Source organism: Anser cygnoides, chromosome 20 (assembly GCF_040182565.1).
Source record: "Anser cygnoides isolate HZ-2024a breed goose chromosome 20, Taihu_goose_T2T_genome, whole genome shotgun sequence".
Lineage (NCBI taxonomy): Eukaryota > Metazoa > Chordata > Aves > Anseriformes > Anatidae > Anser > Anser cygnoides.
In genome coordinates, this window is record NC_089892.1 from 3,098,944 (window position 1) to 3,115,562 (window position 16,619).

The 16,619-nt window shown below is 47.7% G+C and overlaps 1 protein-coding gene across 1 annotated transcript in view; it reads right to left on the reverse strand.

Moving 5' to 3' along the window:
• CCDC187 (coiled-coil domain containing 187) overlaps positions 1-15,970 on the reverse strand; it is a 41,972-nt gene extending 26,002 nt beyond the window's left edge. Inside the window, exons 1-12 of the mRNA XM_048051280.2 lie at positions 15,749-15,970; positions 15,298-15,381; positions 14,505-14,548; positions 13,605-13,698; positions 12,479-12,548; positions 11,488-12,092; positions 9,693-9,791; positions 6,804-6,932; positions 5,442-6,190; positions 4,991-5,082; positions 3,675-4,348; positions 3,215-3,314 (exon numbers count right to left, since the gene is read on the reverse strand). Coding sequence (XP_047907237.2) covers positions 3,215-3,314; positions 3,675-4,348; positions 4,991-5,082; positions 5,442-6,190; positions 6,804-6,932; positions 9,693-9,791; positions 11,488-12,092; positions 12,479-12,548; positions 13,605-13,698; positions 14,505-14,548; positions 15,298-15,343 — 2,702 coding nt within the window. The 5' untranslated portion in view covers positions 15,344-15,381; positions 15,749-15,970. The remainder of the gene's footprint in view (positions 1-3,214; positions 3,315-3,674; positions 4,349-4,990; positions 5,083-5,441; positions 6,191-6,803; positions 6,933-9,692; positions 9,792-11,487; positions 12,093-12,478; positions 12,549-13,604; positions 13,699-14,504; positions 14,549-15,297; positions 15,382-15,748) is intronic.
• Positions 15,971-16,619: the final 649 nt, after the last annotated feature.

Sequence of the window (16,619 nt, forward strand, 5' to 3'; positions counted from 1 at the left end):
TACTGGAGTAGGAGGCAGTAGGAGGCAGAGCTGAGGTCCCTCAGCTATCAGTCTCAGGACATCAGGCCTCTGCCTGACTGCTGCTTGCTCTGCCTTACACCGTGAGGCCACCCCGTGCAAGTTGAGAAATGAACTTACGGCAAAAGTGCTGCGATCAATTTGGCTCTCAAGGGATGCAGGAAATAACAGAAAGCCACTTCTATAGGTAATTGAATCAAAATAAGGATGAAATTGCATAAACATTTTGTGGCGGTTTGGAGAATTCCCATCAGTGAGCGATTTGCATTAACAACAGATCTCCGTCAACCGCCCCTGCGGACGGCCGAGCAGCCGTGCATGAAATGGGAACATTTCTTATGGAAAGATGCACCTGCGGGATTTCTTGCATGAACATGAATCACTGTTTTCACAGCTCTAATTAAACATGTAAACACAAAACTGTGCTGTCGCAACTGGCTGTGCTAGGATCATGTTCAAGAGCACTGATTTTGTAATGCGGGATGTTTTGTATTTGTGAATGAGGCTGGCAAACAGTTTTTAACAGGTGGCTTTGTTTAAATGAAGTGTTGAAGGGGATATGTATGCAGCCAGCTGCAGACACGTAACTCATTATCACTGGTAGCAACAGGGGAAGTCGGAGCAGAGACCTGATTCAGCTGCTGACATGTTTTCTAACCTAGCTCTTAGCTCCGTTGGTGGGGAGTGTTATAGGCATGGGTTTACCAGTGGCTAAGAACAAAGCACTCTCCCTGTTCAGTAGCACAGTCCTATGAAGTTTGGTGTGTTAGCCAAGGGACTGGCTGCCTTCGCTCCTTAACAGCCTGGTGCTCCTTTAGCATGTGGCTTTCTGAGCAGGCTGTAGGTGTGTGCCTTCAGCAGGCACGTGAACCGGTTGATGCTGGAAGAACCTCGGGAATCGCTTGATTGTGGGGCCTTCATGTTGTCCTTATTGTGTGTGCTTCCTGCTGGCGTGTGCAGGACTCTCATCCGCTTTTGCTTCCCATGAGTGGTTGTGCAGGTTCCAGGATTAGGTGTCAAATTAGAGTCTAGATCACATGCAAATAAAAGCTCGGGGCCATTCAAAGATTGGCTTTTACTCTGAACCTTTGTATTACCTACTTTACCAGTACCTAGTTAGACACAAGGTGATCCTTTATAACAACCCCCTGCTGTCACTACTGCATCAGAGGGAGTCCTCAACTCACAAGGAGATGACTCTGGAGCTGTTCACGATATAGCTACGCTTCCCACTTGTAAACTCTAAAAACGGTGATATTTTATCTGCAAGTAGCTCTCCTCATCTTTTGGAGCAGCACTCGCAGCAGGGTTGTGATTTATTGTTTGGGAGGTTTTTGTTGCTGATATTTTTCTGCGGTGCTCTGAGGACTTTGTTTGACTCCACTGCTCAGACACACGGGAGCTCTGCTCTCTCAGTAATTGCATTGTTCAGGAGATCAGTGCAATCTGTCTTCTGCTTTGCCTGATGCTTGTCCATTACAGCTGCTCCCGTGGGGGCCCACGGAGGGTCTGAACCTACCTTCGATTACTGTGAATTAGAGCTGCGTGTAAACATGCAGGGAGCTGCCTGCTGGGGCAGAGCCACGCCGTCCCCGCCTGGGCTGGGGTCCGAAGGCACCAGCACCTCGTCCTGCTCTTCGAACGGGAAGCTGGGGACGTGGGGGCCAGTTTGCTGCACGTGTGTCCTTTTTGGCACTGCCTGCCCAGGCCTTATTTAATCTGCTAAGGTTCAGGGCTTTATTCTCTGAGGGAGACCTCTCTGCAGGGAGATGCGTGGCTCCTGGTGGGACTCTGTCATTCTCCAGGGGCTGGACGGGGACACAGTTTGATTTGCAGCCCGTGCTTGCTTCTGAGCTACCAGGTCCCTTCCCAGCTCCCCTGTAACCAGAGACAAGCCGATTGGGGCAGCTACACAAATGTGGCTTTGCTCTCTAAGATACAGGTTAATGTGAGGGGTTTTCTGTCGACTGCCATCTACATTAAACATTTAATTAATGTTGGTTGACTGAAAATAACCTACATTAATGTAGTCCTTTTCTCCAAACTTCCTGTTCTCAAACATATTTTCCATAATTATCATGCTGTGCCATGCATCCTGTTTGAGGAAGCTCAGAGTCTGCGAGTAGGTGTTGCTGCACATACACACAATCTGTGCAGCTGCAGCAATCAGATTTTTTTACCCACTTTTGGAGCAAAGTGAGTGAAAACAATCACTATAAATGAATTTATAGTATTCAGTTGATTAAATCGCTCTTTAATCCCCTGCAAAAAGGAGATCAGTGGAGATTTAACTAGGTACTCATAAAGATAATCAATTTATTCTTCTGCCGGTGCCATATGTTGAGATAGCAAGGTTTTTATTTTACTGGGGTGGGGAGGGAGGCTAGATCTACACGTGGCTTTTCAAACACCTTTACAGGACGAGTGCTTTATTGTTACTCGGGAATGGAGTCAGAGAGCAGAGCAGTGTACTTTGAGCCCCCTTTATGGCTCCGATGTTTCTCAACATAGCAAGTATAAAGCTGATGGAACCGCATTCAATCTATTTCCAGAGCCGTCTCCTGTACCACCTCTTCAGAGGCATTTTATAGTTTAACAGGAAGCTTTTTGAGGAGGCGCTTCCTAACACCTGATGCACTATTTTGTACTGATTTGGTCAGGTAGGAGCTCTGCTAAGCCCAGACCGTTGGTGTGGGTTGGTGCAGGTCGGTATGGGGTTTGCATGGGTTGGCACGGTGTTGCCACCTGGTGAGCAGCGCCAGCAGCCCCTACAGTGTGCGTAACATGCCCCCTGGGTTTTGTTGCCTCCCTGTGACTCCCCCTGCTCAAGATGGGGCATGCAAAGGCCGAGCTGCCCCACGCAGGTGAACAGGGCCTGGCTGCAGGAGGGGAATCCCTCCCTCAGCCCCCAGCCTCCTCGCACAGCTGGGAGGTTGCATCTAGGGCAAAACCTCTGTAGGGGAGATCCATCTCCCTAAAAAAAAATAAGGCTGAAACCTTCCTATTGATCTTCCAGCTCTCTACAAATAGGTGGGTCCCTCTTTCAGTATATCTTGTGTCAAAATCTGCCTACTTGGCAATTCTCGGGGTAAGGAGAAAAGAGCAGTCTGGCTCCGCGCTGAGCCGGTGCTATTTATTTTAACTGTATGTGTGTGTGGCGCATTTACCAGAGAATAATATATCCAAATTTGTTTACCTTCTAGCGAGGAATCCGTGAGATGGAAAGGCTGGGCTGGTTATTGGCTTTTCATGCAGTAGGCTCATGTCCACCTCAGAGCCTTTATTCACAGGGAAACCTTTTAAAAAGACAAATGAAGGCATTTAATAAACATGCTCTTTGTAGAAATGAAATGTACAAGCTTTGGCATCTATTCTCTGCCTGCTTATGTGTGAGCACTTAACTTCCATATAGCTTTTCTTATCCACAGATTTCGAAGTGTGTCGAGTTAGGCTTATAATTCCTTTCTTGCTGCTGGGAAAGCCTAGGCACCAGCAGGTAAAGTGATGTGTCCAAGGCGGCACTTTGGATACAGCCGAGAGGACCCGCTTCTCAGGGATGTTCCCAAGACACATCACTTTGATTAGCGTTCATAGTTTAGAAAGAGCTGGGCTATGGTATGAGAGCCTCCCTGTCACATCTTACCAACGTTACCTACCTTTCAGCGTGCTGCTCATGTCTTCCCCAGTGCTGAGATGCCTCGGTTTTATGCTGTGGGTGTTCCACGGTAATTCCTTGCCCCCAGCACTCCCCCCAGACAAAGAAGTGGGTATTTTGTTCTGGCTGGCCTGGTCCGTTGCTCCCTCAGTGCCCACAAGGCCGATCCTGCCCAGTCCATGAAATGCCCTGTCTGAAGACACACGTAACTCAGCAGGCTCCGGGTCTCCCAGAAGCATTTGTAAGGTCATTGTCCTGTCTTGCTCATCCTTGGAAGTGTCAGGCTCTGTGACAGAAGACTTGTTGAAAAGGTCCCAGGTTGTCTCTGCTGGTATTTGGTCAGCAAGGCCTTTCACCCTGCTTGTTGCACCGAGTCTCTTAGTTGACATCTCAATCTTTTCTGCAAGTTCCTTGGATAGGTTGTGTATGGCTTTCACTCGATCCCATTTACTTCTGTATGGAGAAAGACCAGAAATCGAGTCCTTGGAGTTCAATTTTGCATCTTTCTGAAGAAGGGAAAAGCTGAGAGGAGGTATAGGGAGAGCCGGGGGAGAGCAGTCCCTCAAGTCCTCACGTTTCAGAGGACTGAAGAACCAGCATTCAGATCCCAGTGGTGCTGCAGAAGGTAATGTCTCTCTGTTTTTAGGTGATTGACCTGTTTTTAGAAGCTGGTTCCTGTTTAAATAAAAAGGAGAACTGTCAGGTTATAAAACCAAATAACATTAGGTTTTTACACTGATCAGTATCCTCAGCTAAAGCACTTCACAAAAGAAAAAGAAACAGATTTCCCCGTCTGTAGATACCTTTGTCACGTGATAGATTCAGGATGGAGCTCAAACTGCTGACAAATAGGGGAGACAATCGGAGTTTTGCCTGGGGCTGACAAGGAATAATTATTTAAAAACACAAATCATAAAAGTAGGCTGAAATGTTTGCCTCAGCCTGGAGAGCCAGAGCTCCAGCCTCCTTCAGTGCTCAACAGCCCTCCCAGACTGCAGCACGGGGCTTCGCACTGGGTAGCTCAGGTACTGCTGGTAAACCAGAGCACACAGAGGCCAGGTCCAGCACCATGCAGGCTCATTTAATGCGTTGGCAGAAGAAAAAAAAATCAGATTTCACATCCTGAAACACACAGGCTATGTCTTACAGAGCTGTAACTGCTTTGGACTTGGGTGCAATGAGGCCAGTTTTAAGGTGAGATGTGATAGTAGACTAGTCCATTGCTCTGGTTTTTATAGCTTTCAGCAGAACACTGTGAAAAGTCTGCAGCGTGTGCTGAGAGAGAGGCTTTCTAGGATGCTTTTAAAGTCTGAGTACCTGTCTCTGTGGTCTTTATTTAGTAGAGTATGGGATGTTTTATCCGCCCAGGCCATGAAACTCCTCGCCAGGATTCCACCACTGGTTTGCTCCTGAAACAAAAGTGACCATTCGTGTAAGCACTAAATAACTGGGCAATAAGAGCAGTATTTGGCTTTTGTTCCACTTAATAATTGGTTCATGTAACCGGAAAAATGCACGAGCCAAACAACAAACCTGTTCTTTTAGCTAAAGCAATCGAGATTTCCAGGCTTTTGACCCTGAAGTCCAGGGTTCCAGCCTTACTAATGAGCACAGTGGTTCTTGCTATAATTAGAAGTTAATTGCTCTATTTTTCCAGATAAAACTTTCTGACGCTTCAGAGCATTTGTATGGAGCGTTTCATGTCCTACTCGGTGCTGCAGTGATCAAGACCGAAGGGTTTTCAACCTGCCACTCCTGTATGACTTACTTGTTTAAGTGCACACCGAGGGCTCTGTGTCGCAGCAGCTGTTTCCCCGACCAGGCTGTGTGCCTGGTCAGAAAGCGTTTTCTTTCCAACAGCTTCTCTCTGTTTCCTGTATACTTCTTGCAGCCTCTTATTCCTCATTTCAATGGCCTTCATCAAAGACTTTTTCTCTTCTAGCTTTTTTTTCTTTCTCTCTTCATTCTTTCTATAAATAAATTCCTGAACAACTTCAGGGCTGTAGGGATGAGGTTTTCTAATGTTTACCCTCCTCTTTGAAGGGTATTTAAGGTTTTCTTTCCCAGACCCTTTCCGCAGAGGGCTGCTTGAGCCTTTCCATCTCTGAGGAGGTGTGCTTTTTCCTCTGCTGCACTTTTCTGAGCTGCCGGGCTTGGCTCCAGCCTTTATTAACGAAGCTCTTATCTTGTCCTCAATGAAGGCAGAGGGAGTCGTGGTCTGAGGTTCAGGTGAAGGAGAAAGGATCCCTGGGTATTGCTGCAGAACTTCTACCTCTGCTTTCACAGTGTCTTCTGGGAGCCTGCTACGTCTGTGTTCGTCGTGGTACTGGCTTTGCAAATGCAGGTTCCTGAGTACTGGTTTTGTATCCTCGGTTGGTGCACTGCTGCTCCCTTCAACAGGCCTGTGGGGGGGAACTGTGCAGCTTTTGAATTCAGGGCTTTTCCCCACAGGTTCATTTCCATTTTCTCTAGAGCTGTTTTCCATTGCTGGCATTGCTACAAATCCTCGCTCAGGTTCTGTGGAAATGATTTTGAAACAACAGTGGTGTTATCACTCGAGTGATATATCAGTTCTTACATCTGTCATGTGCATCTCAAAACCTGCTTCCTACCATAGGTCTGAGGACTGCTGTAAGATTTTCTATGGTCTAGACGGAAGAAAAATCTCTGCTAATTTGGAAGTGGCAGCGTCCAGTTATACAAATGATGTCTAGTTTGTGGTCAGGGAAGCCATACAGCTGTGTCTGGCAAACCAGCCCAGCTGAAAAGCAGAGCATACAAATACGTGCAGGACATGGGCCTGATGCTGTACCCGCTTGACACTGCACCATGCTGCGGAGACATAACCTGTGTCACGATCCAGACAAGCCTTGCTTTAAGGACACAGTGCATTCGTGTTGTCCCTACAAAACCACAATGGGTTCATTGTGCCAGCTGACCAGAGACAACAGATTTAGTAGTTGTTCTGGGCGGTTGTTAGCTTTGACAAGTGAGTTATTGCAAAAGTCTTTAAAGATAGGTGCTTAGAAGAGCCCTGAAACCATTTATTTCAGCTAGATTTAATAAATGGCCCACCACTTTTTTGTTTGTGTGCCAAAGCAACTAGTGTAGCAGCGAGAGACAACTGTACCCAAGGCGTTTCCAGTGGTCTGCTCCTCAGCTGTGCTTCTCTGCTTTGGAAATGCAGGGGGTGGACCAAGCAACTGTCTAGCTAGCTTCTGACCTTCTCTCCATGCAGATGGACCGGGTAGCTTTGTATCTGAAACAGAGGACTTAATTGTTAAACCCTCACATGTTCTTTGAAAGAAAATTGAAGCTCTATCATAATTCTTTTTAACGGTGATGTCCGGAAGTCACACTGAAGATGTGGGGAGACCTAAAAGTTTCAGTCAGAGTAAGTTAAAAAACAAAACAAAACAAAATGCTGATGCTACTCTGATAATAAAAAGTTTTTAAAGCACTCAGACTTACAATTTATACCATTATCACTTGCGTCATGTTCATATAGTTCTTAAAATCTTTGCTCAGAAGCCAGAGAACCCCAGAGTCCTCAAAAACAAAAAGAAGTCGGGACACCAGCATCTGACAGCATCCCTCCGTAATGGCAGCTGCAGACAGCTGGTACTTGCTGGGTTCCAGCAGATTTGAGAACTGGAGAGAGGGGGATAATGAAAATATGTTTTTCCTTGTGATTGCATCAGCCTAACTAGGGTGAACTAATTCGTTTTTAAACTGGTGAGAATCAGCAAGATGCAGCGGGGAAGAATCAATGAGCGATACAGGACGAGGGACCATGTGTAATGCAAAAATAAACGCTGCAGTATGCAGCACAAACAAATTATTCTTGCTTAATAGGTGGTGTCACATAATAGACAACATTTATCACCGTTTTACTTCATAATTTCAGATCGCATTCACAGCATGCCAATACTGGCACTGGCATGATTATCTATCTATCGCAAACGCTTCTCGAGCAGCAGGTGACAAAACGGACACTTATTTGGTGTTTGCAGGGAAGCTCCCTCCCCCCTTAAGTTTCACCCTGGCTAAAATATTCACGCTTTTTATAGAGAAAGGCCTGTACTCTTAAATAGTTGTCGGCCTCAGTTCAAAGATGTGGATAAAACCAACTGACTGAGTCCGGCTTTCGTAGCCTCTGCTCAGCAGCCCTCCGTGTCCTGAGCTGTGTGCGTACAGCACCGCTGGGAACCGTCTGCTGGCCGTGGGGCACTTTTGGACACCGGTTAACGGGGTTGTCCTTCGCTTTGTGACCACAGCTAGAAAGCAAGGCGACCTCTCCACAGCTATCGCAAACCATGGGTGGAACTGCCAAAATCTGTTGGGCTCGGGCGGGCTGAGATCCATCAGTGTTTTCAGTTAAACACCTCGCTGTATCGCTTTGTTTTCTAGGTTAGCGGTATTAAACATGCAGGAGGATGCATTTGTTTATTGTGCTTAGTTTCTCAAAATGCAACAGACAAATTAATATACCGCTCTAACGGTCTTTGCTTCACCGTCTTGTCTGATTTCAATTAAACCTTTTTTATCTACAAAGTATTTATTAACTACTGAAAATTTATGTCAAAATTCAAGAACAGCCTGAGTTTCTGATAAAATCACTCACTAGAAGGAAATCTTTTGATTTAAATATTCTCCACTTCTCTTCTACCTTTGAGCAGATGAATATTTTATAGCTGTTGTGACTTAATTTTTTGTTAACTACAGCAAATTTATAATTCATCAAATTCCTGAGCACTCTGGCTCTGACCCCTGACCCCTCATTCATCTCCTCGTAGCCCTGCCTCGGCTCTTTCACTGACAGAAACTAATAGCCAATAAAGACACCGTGACACTGGCAGTTACAATGATGAATGTTTCATGTGCCATGGTCTTATTATGACCCACTCTCAGAGGAAGATCAAGCCATTTTTCAAACAATCCATTAAAACAAAAAAAGGAGGGAGAGGGAAATTATTATATATTTCATGCGTTTTAAATACTACTCAGGTAGCAGGGTGCGGGATGCAGCTCTACTCATAATTTCGTCTGCATGTATTAGATAGCTTGGATTTTTTTCTTTCTGTTTCCCAGAAGTTGCAGATCTGGTACTTTTGCCAGTGGAAAACACACCTGCTTGGAGTGAGCGGCACCCGCGGCACTTCCACTCCTTGTCTTGCTCCCACAAAGTTTGGACGCAGCCATTTCCACTGTACAATGCCAGCGTTAAGTGGGTAAAATTACTCCGATAATTCAAACCCGCACTTAGAGATACCCTTCATGGAAAATGGTGAGCTAGTGATCGGTAATCCTGCTCCTGTGCCGAGTCTGTAGTAAGGCTGGGGATCATTCATCTGACTTTGCACTGTGTTCACCTGGCCCCTGCTTTGCAGGCTGTGAAATCCCTGCCTTTTGGTGGCACTGCTAATTCATTAGCGAGCACAGAAGGGAACAGGGGACAGACGGTCCTTCCCACCTAGGACGTATGGCTTATTTTTTATTTCTGATTATTTTTAATCCTGGCAGGCCCGGAATTCAACTGCTGCAGGCAACGGTGTGACAAATTGTTGGAGGTCACAGGGGCTGGCTCTTAGGTAACGCCTGTGGGCATCGGCATGGGGCGTGCGACAAATCCTTTGCACATGGAGAGCCTGAGGGAGGGTCTGTGGCAGTGACTTGCCAAACTTTACCCAAAAGCCAGTGACAGAAAGTGCTAGCAGGTGGCTGGTCAGACACCCCCCCGAGGCCTCGGCATGCTTCGCATGCAGCTAACCCAGAAATTAAGCCTCATGTCCTTGTGCTGCCCTTGCTCATCTTCTGCCTCCTTGAACAAATGCTGATTTTTGTCTCTCAGTGGTTTTGTTACTTGCTGGATATACCAGGCTCTGATCCTTGCCTGCATCCTAGGATCTGACACTATTTTAATAAGCAGATAAATATTTTGGCGGGTGAGTATCCAGCTGCTGTGACCTCAGGTAGTGTTGTCCGTCAGTCTGTCATTTCTCATGATTTTCATCCTTACCTTTACTTGCCGCTGTTCTCTCCGGCGCAGAGGATTTGGGTGAAGGCTGCCTCTGGCTTTGTGTTTGAATTCTCTGTGCTGAACTTCTCCCCCTTTTGTCTTCAATCAGGAGGAAAAAAAAAAAAAAAGAAAAAGAAAACACATAAAAGAGTTAGTGTGTAGGTAAAATTAAACTGCACACATGAGAGCTGTCCCCAGCAAACCAAAACTGTGACAAAAATGGCAGCTTCTAGGTGGCAGCTGCAAGCCACCTTTTCATTGCCAGCTGGCGTGCTAGGAAGAACAACATTTCCACTTTCCCTGCACATTGTGCTGCGCTCCCTGGGAAGCTGGCTGGGAGCTGGAGCTGTCCCGAGCCACAGGGGCAGATGAGGGGGACCCAGTCCCGTTTGCTCATAGCAGCAGGAGCCTCTGTTAACTCTCATCAGAGCCGGATCAGGCACAGAGGAAGCAGCACTCCATTTTTCCATGATTCTCTGATTTTTTGTGGTACTGGAGGTCTCCCAGCGAGGCCAGCATTGGCCTGGATCCCCAAGGTTACATCTGCTGCCCCATCTATGCATACAACAGGGTGCTGCACAAACAGCCCTGACCTAACTGGCACATCCAGCGGGTGCCGTGTGGCACCTCTCCTTCTGGGGTCTTTCTGGAAACCCGTGTGTGCTCCCAGAGACCCCGGGTGAGCTCCGTAAAAGACTTCCACGCTTCACTGTAAAAAGTGGTTGGGAGCAGATCTAAGGGAAGCACCCCTGGAAGCTGATGGTGTGTGACAGGGATCATAGTGCCCAATGAATTAACGCTAATGCTATTACAGCAATAAGATTTATTATGCAGAGCTTTTCAGCTCGTCTTCTCCAGTCTGATACAGCCTCAGTAATCCTGAAAAGACTGCGGGCGGGCAGGCCGACTGGGCTGGCCCTAGGGCACTAAGTACTTGCTCTCGAGTCCCTGCATTACTCACAGCAACCCGAGATCTTAAATTATGCTAAACTAATGTGACAGCTGTACATGAATGGCACTCCAGGCCCAAATTTAGCAGCAAAGCAGGATAAAGAACTCGGATATATGCTCTCAGATCCACTACTTCCACTGAATGATCTGCTAAATCCCCTGTAATGCCTCTGAACTACACAATTCCTGCTTTAAATACCTGGGACGCCTCCCCACGCTGCAGTGCTGCTATTTCCCATGTGCTTATGCCACCCATTCCGTGCTTTGTATCTGGCAAAAGCTGCAGTGTGCAGAGAGGCGTGGGGGGTGGCAGCTCCATGCCACAGGCTAAGAGAAGCCACCAAAAGACCCTGGTAGCACAGCCACCAAAGGGCTTCTCCCGCAGAGCTTCAGTGCCAGGACCAGGCCACTCGGGGCCATCGTGTACCTGCTCCTGGGCAAAGAAATGCAACCAGAGACGAAAAAGTTGCTGATGCAAGTGTGCTGTTTGTGGTGTGCTTCTCTGCAGGAAGGAGAGGTCAGTGTTTGGGCAGAAAGGGGAGAGAGGAGTATTTTTGCAGCAAGTTCTTCACTATTATGTGGAAAGAAATTAATAAACTTGAGCTTGCTGGGGAGTAAATCCAGAGAAGTAAGGTAAGCAGGCTGGTACCTATAGCACAGGGAGGTTTATAGCTCCCCCGAGGGCTGCAGAAATTAAGGGACTTATCGCCTGGACACGGCTGCTGCCCAACACGTAACTAAACATGGGGTGGGAGCTGTGTGGTTCGGTACGCAGCTGTGCCAAGGCACAGCTCTGTAGGGCACAGTACCAGCCTTTCTCTGGAGATGCCAGACCCCTACTGACCTCTGCAAACCGGAGCAGGAGGAGCCGACACCGCTGCGCACACCTTCCTTGTCAGCGGTCTCTTCTGTGGCAGCCCTCCAGCGGCCTGGGCTGCGGCCTGGCACTCCTGCGCCTGGGATGCCGCTTGCTGCTTCTGCTTCTGCTCCTGGATTTTCTTCCTGAGCTGCTCTAACTTCTTTTGGGGTGATTTTTTCCACAGTCCTTCCAGCTTCTGATCGCTGTGCCCGCTGCCTGGTGCAGGGCAGTACACACAAGGCATGCCAGCCGTGGGCACGGGAGCCGAGAACCGACCTCTCCCCACAGGGGAGGGAGCGGGGTGATGCGGAGAGCGGGGACATTTCCCCTTCTGCCCTGCACGACTTCTCGAATCCATCTGCTCCCTGAAACCGTCCCTTCTTGCTCTGCACAGGCTCGTCGCAGGAGACCACGTCCCCGCTGTGCCTTCGCCGTCTGCAGGCTGCCTCCTGGCAGGGCCGCGAGGGGCTGAGCGCGGGTGTCCCCTGGGGGACAGGGGGACTGTGCCTGGTGGGACGGAGCTCGCAGCAGGGCTCTCGTGGAGACAGCTCTGTGACCAGGCAGGGGAGAGGGCAGCACAAATCCCTTCTCTTAAGAAAAAGAAAAGCGAGACTGAATGTGTAAGGTGTACTATTAAATTGTTTGTTAGGTTGCTAACGTGAACGGCAGCTGAGTTTCTAGGCACGTTCTGCTGGTGATCTCGGTGTGTCCACGGGATCAGCAGTTTGTCCATTACCATCAGCTTGGCAAACGAAGATAATATTGGGAAAGTGCAAAGGGAACCGCGGTCTGATCAGTTATTACAAGCGTGGACTAAGGCAGGTAGACTGATGGCATTGGCTTGTTGGTCAGCATTTCCGAGGGTGAAATGGGGCTAAACTTTTTCTGAAGTCCTGCATCCTAAAATTTTAAATCCCTTTCTGTGTGCCGCTCTCTCTCCATTCCCCGAGTGCTGTACATTAAAGTCATTACTTACCTGCAGGCCGAGGGAACCTCATTGCTCTTTTTCTCATTCAAACCTGTTTCATCTGTGCTTCTCTTGCCATCTACAGTGCAACAACATTATGTCAATATTGGCAAACAAAGGTTCCTCACCCATTAAATTAAAATAGTTCATTTTACTGGGGACTATTCCCCAATGGAATTTGGCCCTTTGGGCTCCCAGGTATGATTTTGTTGCAAAAATTTCTGTGTACGCTGTCTCCATGCCACCCAGGCCCTCAGGGCAGCCCAAGTTACTGGCTCGCACAGAAACCCGAGCTGCCTTCGGTAACCTGTGCCCAGCTCCCTGGGCGACACCGCAGCACGGTGTTAAAGTGTGCTCCAACAGGTCACGTCGTGCCCCAGCATTTAAACCCAGAGACCAACCTTCATCTCATCTTTCCTTCCGTAATACAAATGGTGTGAAAGCAAGAAAGAAGATTAACATGCAAAACCACAAGGCCCAGCAAAGCCTGTAGCAGATCAGCTCAACATGCCTCTCGTACCCTGAAGCAGAGGGCAGGCAGCAAGCTGTCCTCAGGAGTGTGACACAGAGCCCTGCTGCTCTGGGAGGAAACAACAACCATCAATACTAAGGGCCAGTGGTTAAACTGTTCCCAGCCAGTAAGCCAGCTCAAAAACAAATACCCAGCAGATGCAAAAATAAGTACAAGTGAAGTCTGTTCTTGTCATTAGTTCTTAAGTCTCGTGGAATTTGGTTTAACTTCCTGTGTTGTTTTTTTTTTTCTCCATATCCCATTTTGTCTGTTATAGATTATTTTAAACACATTGTAAAAAAGAATAAACAGACAAGATGCTGCATTTACATCACTTCAATTATTGATAAGAAAAAAAAAAAGAACCCTCCGAGGTAAAGCACAAACAGCTTTTCCTTTGCTGCAGCTGCTGGGTATTAGTGCTGCATCTTTTGCCTGAGCTCTCTCCAGCAAGGCAGGACTCCTTGGGCATTGTGAAATTCTGGGAACAGCAGTAGATAGCTGAGGAAAATACAGGCTTTCTTCAGTAAGGAGAGCCTTCCACCATCTCTGGTCCCCTCCCCATCCCAGCAGCACTGAAGCAGTCCCCCAGCCTCAGCAGTTTCCCAGGAACTCAGAACTCACCAAAGCTTTTTTCACACCAAAGCTTTCTTCTGGCTGCCTGCAATTTGGCACAGCTCCACGTTTGATGATACAATTTGTTTTCAATCCTTTGTAGCTGTGAAAAGGCAGATTTTTCCTTTGAAGGGAGACATATGTTTTTTTTCATGGTAGCCTTTTGCTGGCATACACTGCTTCTCTGATTAATTTTGCAGCTCCTAGTTACTTTGTAAATACTGGCATGTCTGAGCATGTTCCAGGTGCTATTTCCTACGGTTGGAAAGAATGCAATTGACTGGGAAGATAAGAGATGAAATCACCTCTCTCCCCATTATTTACACTTTGCATGTATGTGTTCCTCAGGTTTTTACCAGAGGTGTTTTGACAGCTTTTAAAAACGTCTCAAGCTCGAAGTAGCTCAAGCCAATAGCGACTTCAGCAGCATGGTACGAGCATCAGGCCGTGCAAGCAACACTGTATTAGGATAATATTATCTGCTCATCCACATAACTTCACGGTTATGATTGCATCTGGGTGTGCCTGATGTAAATATTATCGTGTTTCCTACTAAGAGGACAATAAGACAGGGAGAATCCAGAGGATGTCCCAGCTCAGTGGGGGTCAGCTATTGTTCTGCTCAGGGCTTCAACCACAAGCAAGGCAAACCTTTACCTGTCCTCATTCCTTTTGAAGAGTTTTGTGCAATTTTTTAAGACTCCTTGCTTTTGTCCTTATCCCCTTTTGGTCAGTTAGTGAATGATTAAAGAGGTTGTATGTTTGTTGCAAAAGGAAAACAAAATGGCATGCTTCCCTTGCTTTCAGCTACACTATCTCCATAAAAAACTTCTGCAGAGGGATCGCGTGGGGAGCTGGCAGGGAGCAATAAAGCTATGTGACAGGTAACGCTCCCTGGACCACACGTACCACTGCTTTGGCTTTCTGAAGACTCTTCCAAGCCAGGACCACATCTGTGGAAAACAGGAGATGAAAGCATGTTTTAACATCTCTTCACATCTGTCTTCACTAGAGACAATTTACCCTCATGCCCAGCCCTGAACAGATTACAGAGCTGGTGGCTGAAACACAGAATTGCTCCTGAAAAATTGCATCTGGACTGCGTTTGTATACGTCGTGTATTCAACGAGTGCTTAGCTCTGTCAGAGCTAATGCTCTTAGAGCTACATTACTGCTTAGTCAGCAAAATCTCCACTGATATTAGCTGGTAGTTTTGCATGTGTTTAAGAAAGACTGAGATGAATTTTCCCATTTCCATCCTACTTGGTACTAGTTAATTACAAAAAAAAAAAACATACAGGATTACTTCTGAGAGTAAGAATGGCTTTTACTCAATGTCTTTTTACAGAAGAGCAAACAAACAACAGCAAGAAAGCAACACATCAGATAGAGAAACTTCTGCTACAAACTTATTGCATACATTCAACAGAAATTGAGTCTTGGTGACTTCAGGCTGAGGAATACTCAAAGAGCAGGTCCCGCTGAGAGAAGGGCAATGGGGAGTCAGGGTATTGCTGTAAGAGCTGCAAGCACAGAGCTACAAAATCGTCCAGCACTGCCAAACTTCAAAATATTTCCTTCCTTGTGTTTGAAGACATGCAAATTAAACTAAACACTAAAACACAAGAAATGTTTAGTTTAAAATAAAGTTATACTTGAATATGACTGTGGAGAGGAAAATGGAAGCCCATTACCCACGTACCTGCTAGAGGAGCCGATCCTCCAGGTACAGAACTGCTAGCCATCATTCAGCTGTGTTACAGTTCTGCTTGCTTGACATCCATGGCTGAAAAAAAACATGCAAAAGGACTACTTACTGCTGCCCTTTGAGAACAGTCTAGGTCTTTTTTATGCCTCTGTACATTTTTACACATCAATAATTACTGACTGCCAATGAAGACCCTCACCATTTACATTTCTGGGGTTGTTGCAAATGTTACCTGCTATCATTAATTTTCTCAGCCTTGTGAAGGAGTCCCGGGGGGAGACAGGCATATGACACAGCTGGTAAATGCCCTGCTCTGGGTCAATGCACCCTGAAGAGTTGCTCTGGGATCTCAGGAGCTGTGTGCTCACTTGAGACAAATACTGTGTGACCAGGGGGTCAGGTCAGCTCCCTCCCATGGCCCCGTTACTGCCTGCTTAGCACTTACCTTTTGTAGCCTCATCCATGCGTGGAACAGCGTCTCCACTTAGGAGGTATGGAAAAGCACCTAGGGGAGCACTTTAGAGCCGATCTGTGGGCGAGCTGAAACCTTTCTTGTGTCCAAACCCAGAAGCCGCTTCCAAAGGAAGGTGTGAGAAAGAGCTCGGCACCAGCCACCCATCCTCGGCTCCTTCCCGCAGCTGAGCCACCTGCAGGCACCAGCTCCCCGGCACCAGCTGGGAATGCAAAGGTTCCTCTGAAACCAGGCCAGGCTGGTGCCTGCCCTGCCCCTGAGTGCTGGGAGGTGCACGAGGCCATCCAGAGAGTCCCAGGAGCCCTGCCAGCCGTCAGCCATCGCCACACCTTTGTTTGGGCCTCTCCATGCAGGGCGACAGCAACGGCAGCACGGGGAGAGGCCATTAGGAACAGCGAGGAAAACAAACAGCAGCGAGAGGTGCACGAAGGCTGAGCTCAGCTTGCAAACTGGGGGCAAGGCGCCAGCAGCTTTCTTGACAAGCCCTTGTGGCCTTCCCGGGGCGCCTGGCATCCTGGCGGCGATGGGTCCCGGGGCTGGATGGCTGCGGAGCAGCGGGCAAGGTGGTTCAGGAGCAGTGAGCCCAGCCCGGGGCCAGCTGGAAGCAGCTCTGCAGTTCTGGGATGGGAAAAGGGCACGGTGCTGGTGCAGGGGGAGAAACCAGCCCTACCCAAGTCCTCATCCCAGGGCACCTCTCCTCACACCTTGCTCCCTGGGCTGGTCCAGCCTTTGAGCCCGCTCTCCAGCAGCCCTGTCTCGCACACCTGAATCCTGGTTTCAGGAGAGTGGGGGGCTTAATTCTGAAATTTGGTTTATATTTAGGGAAAAAAAAAAAAAAAAAAAT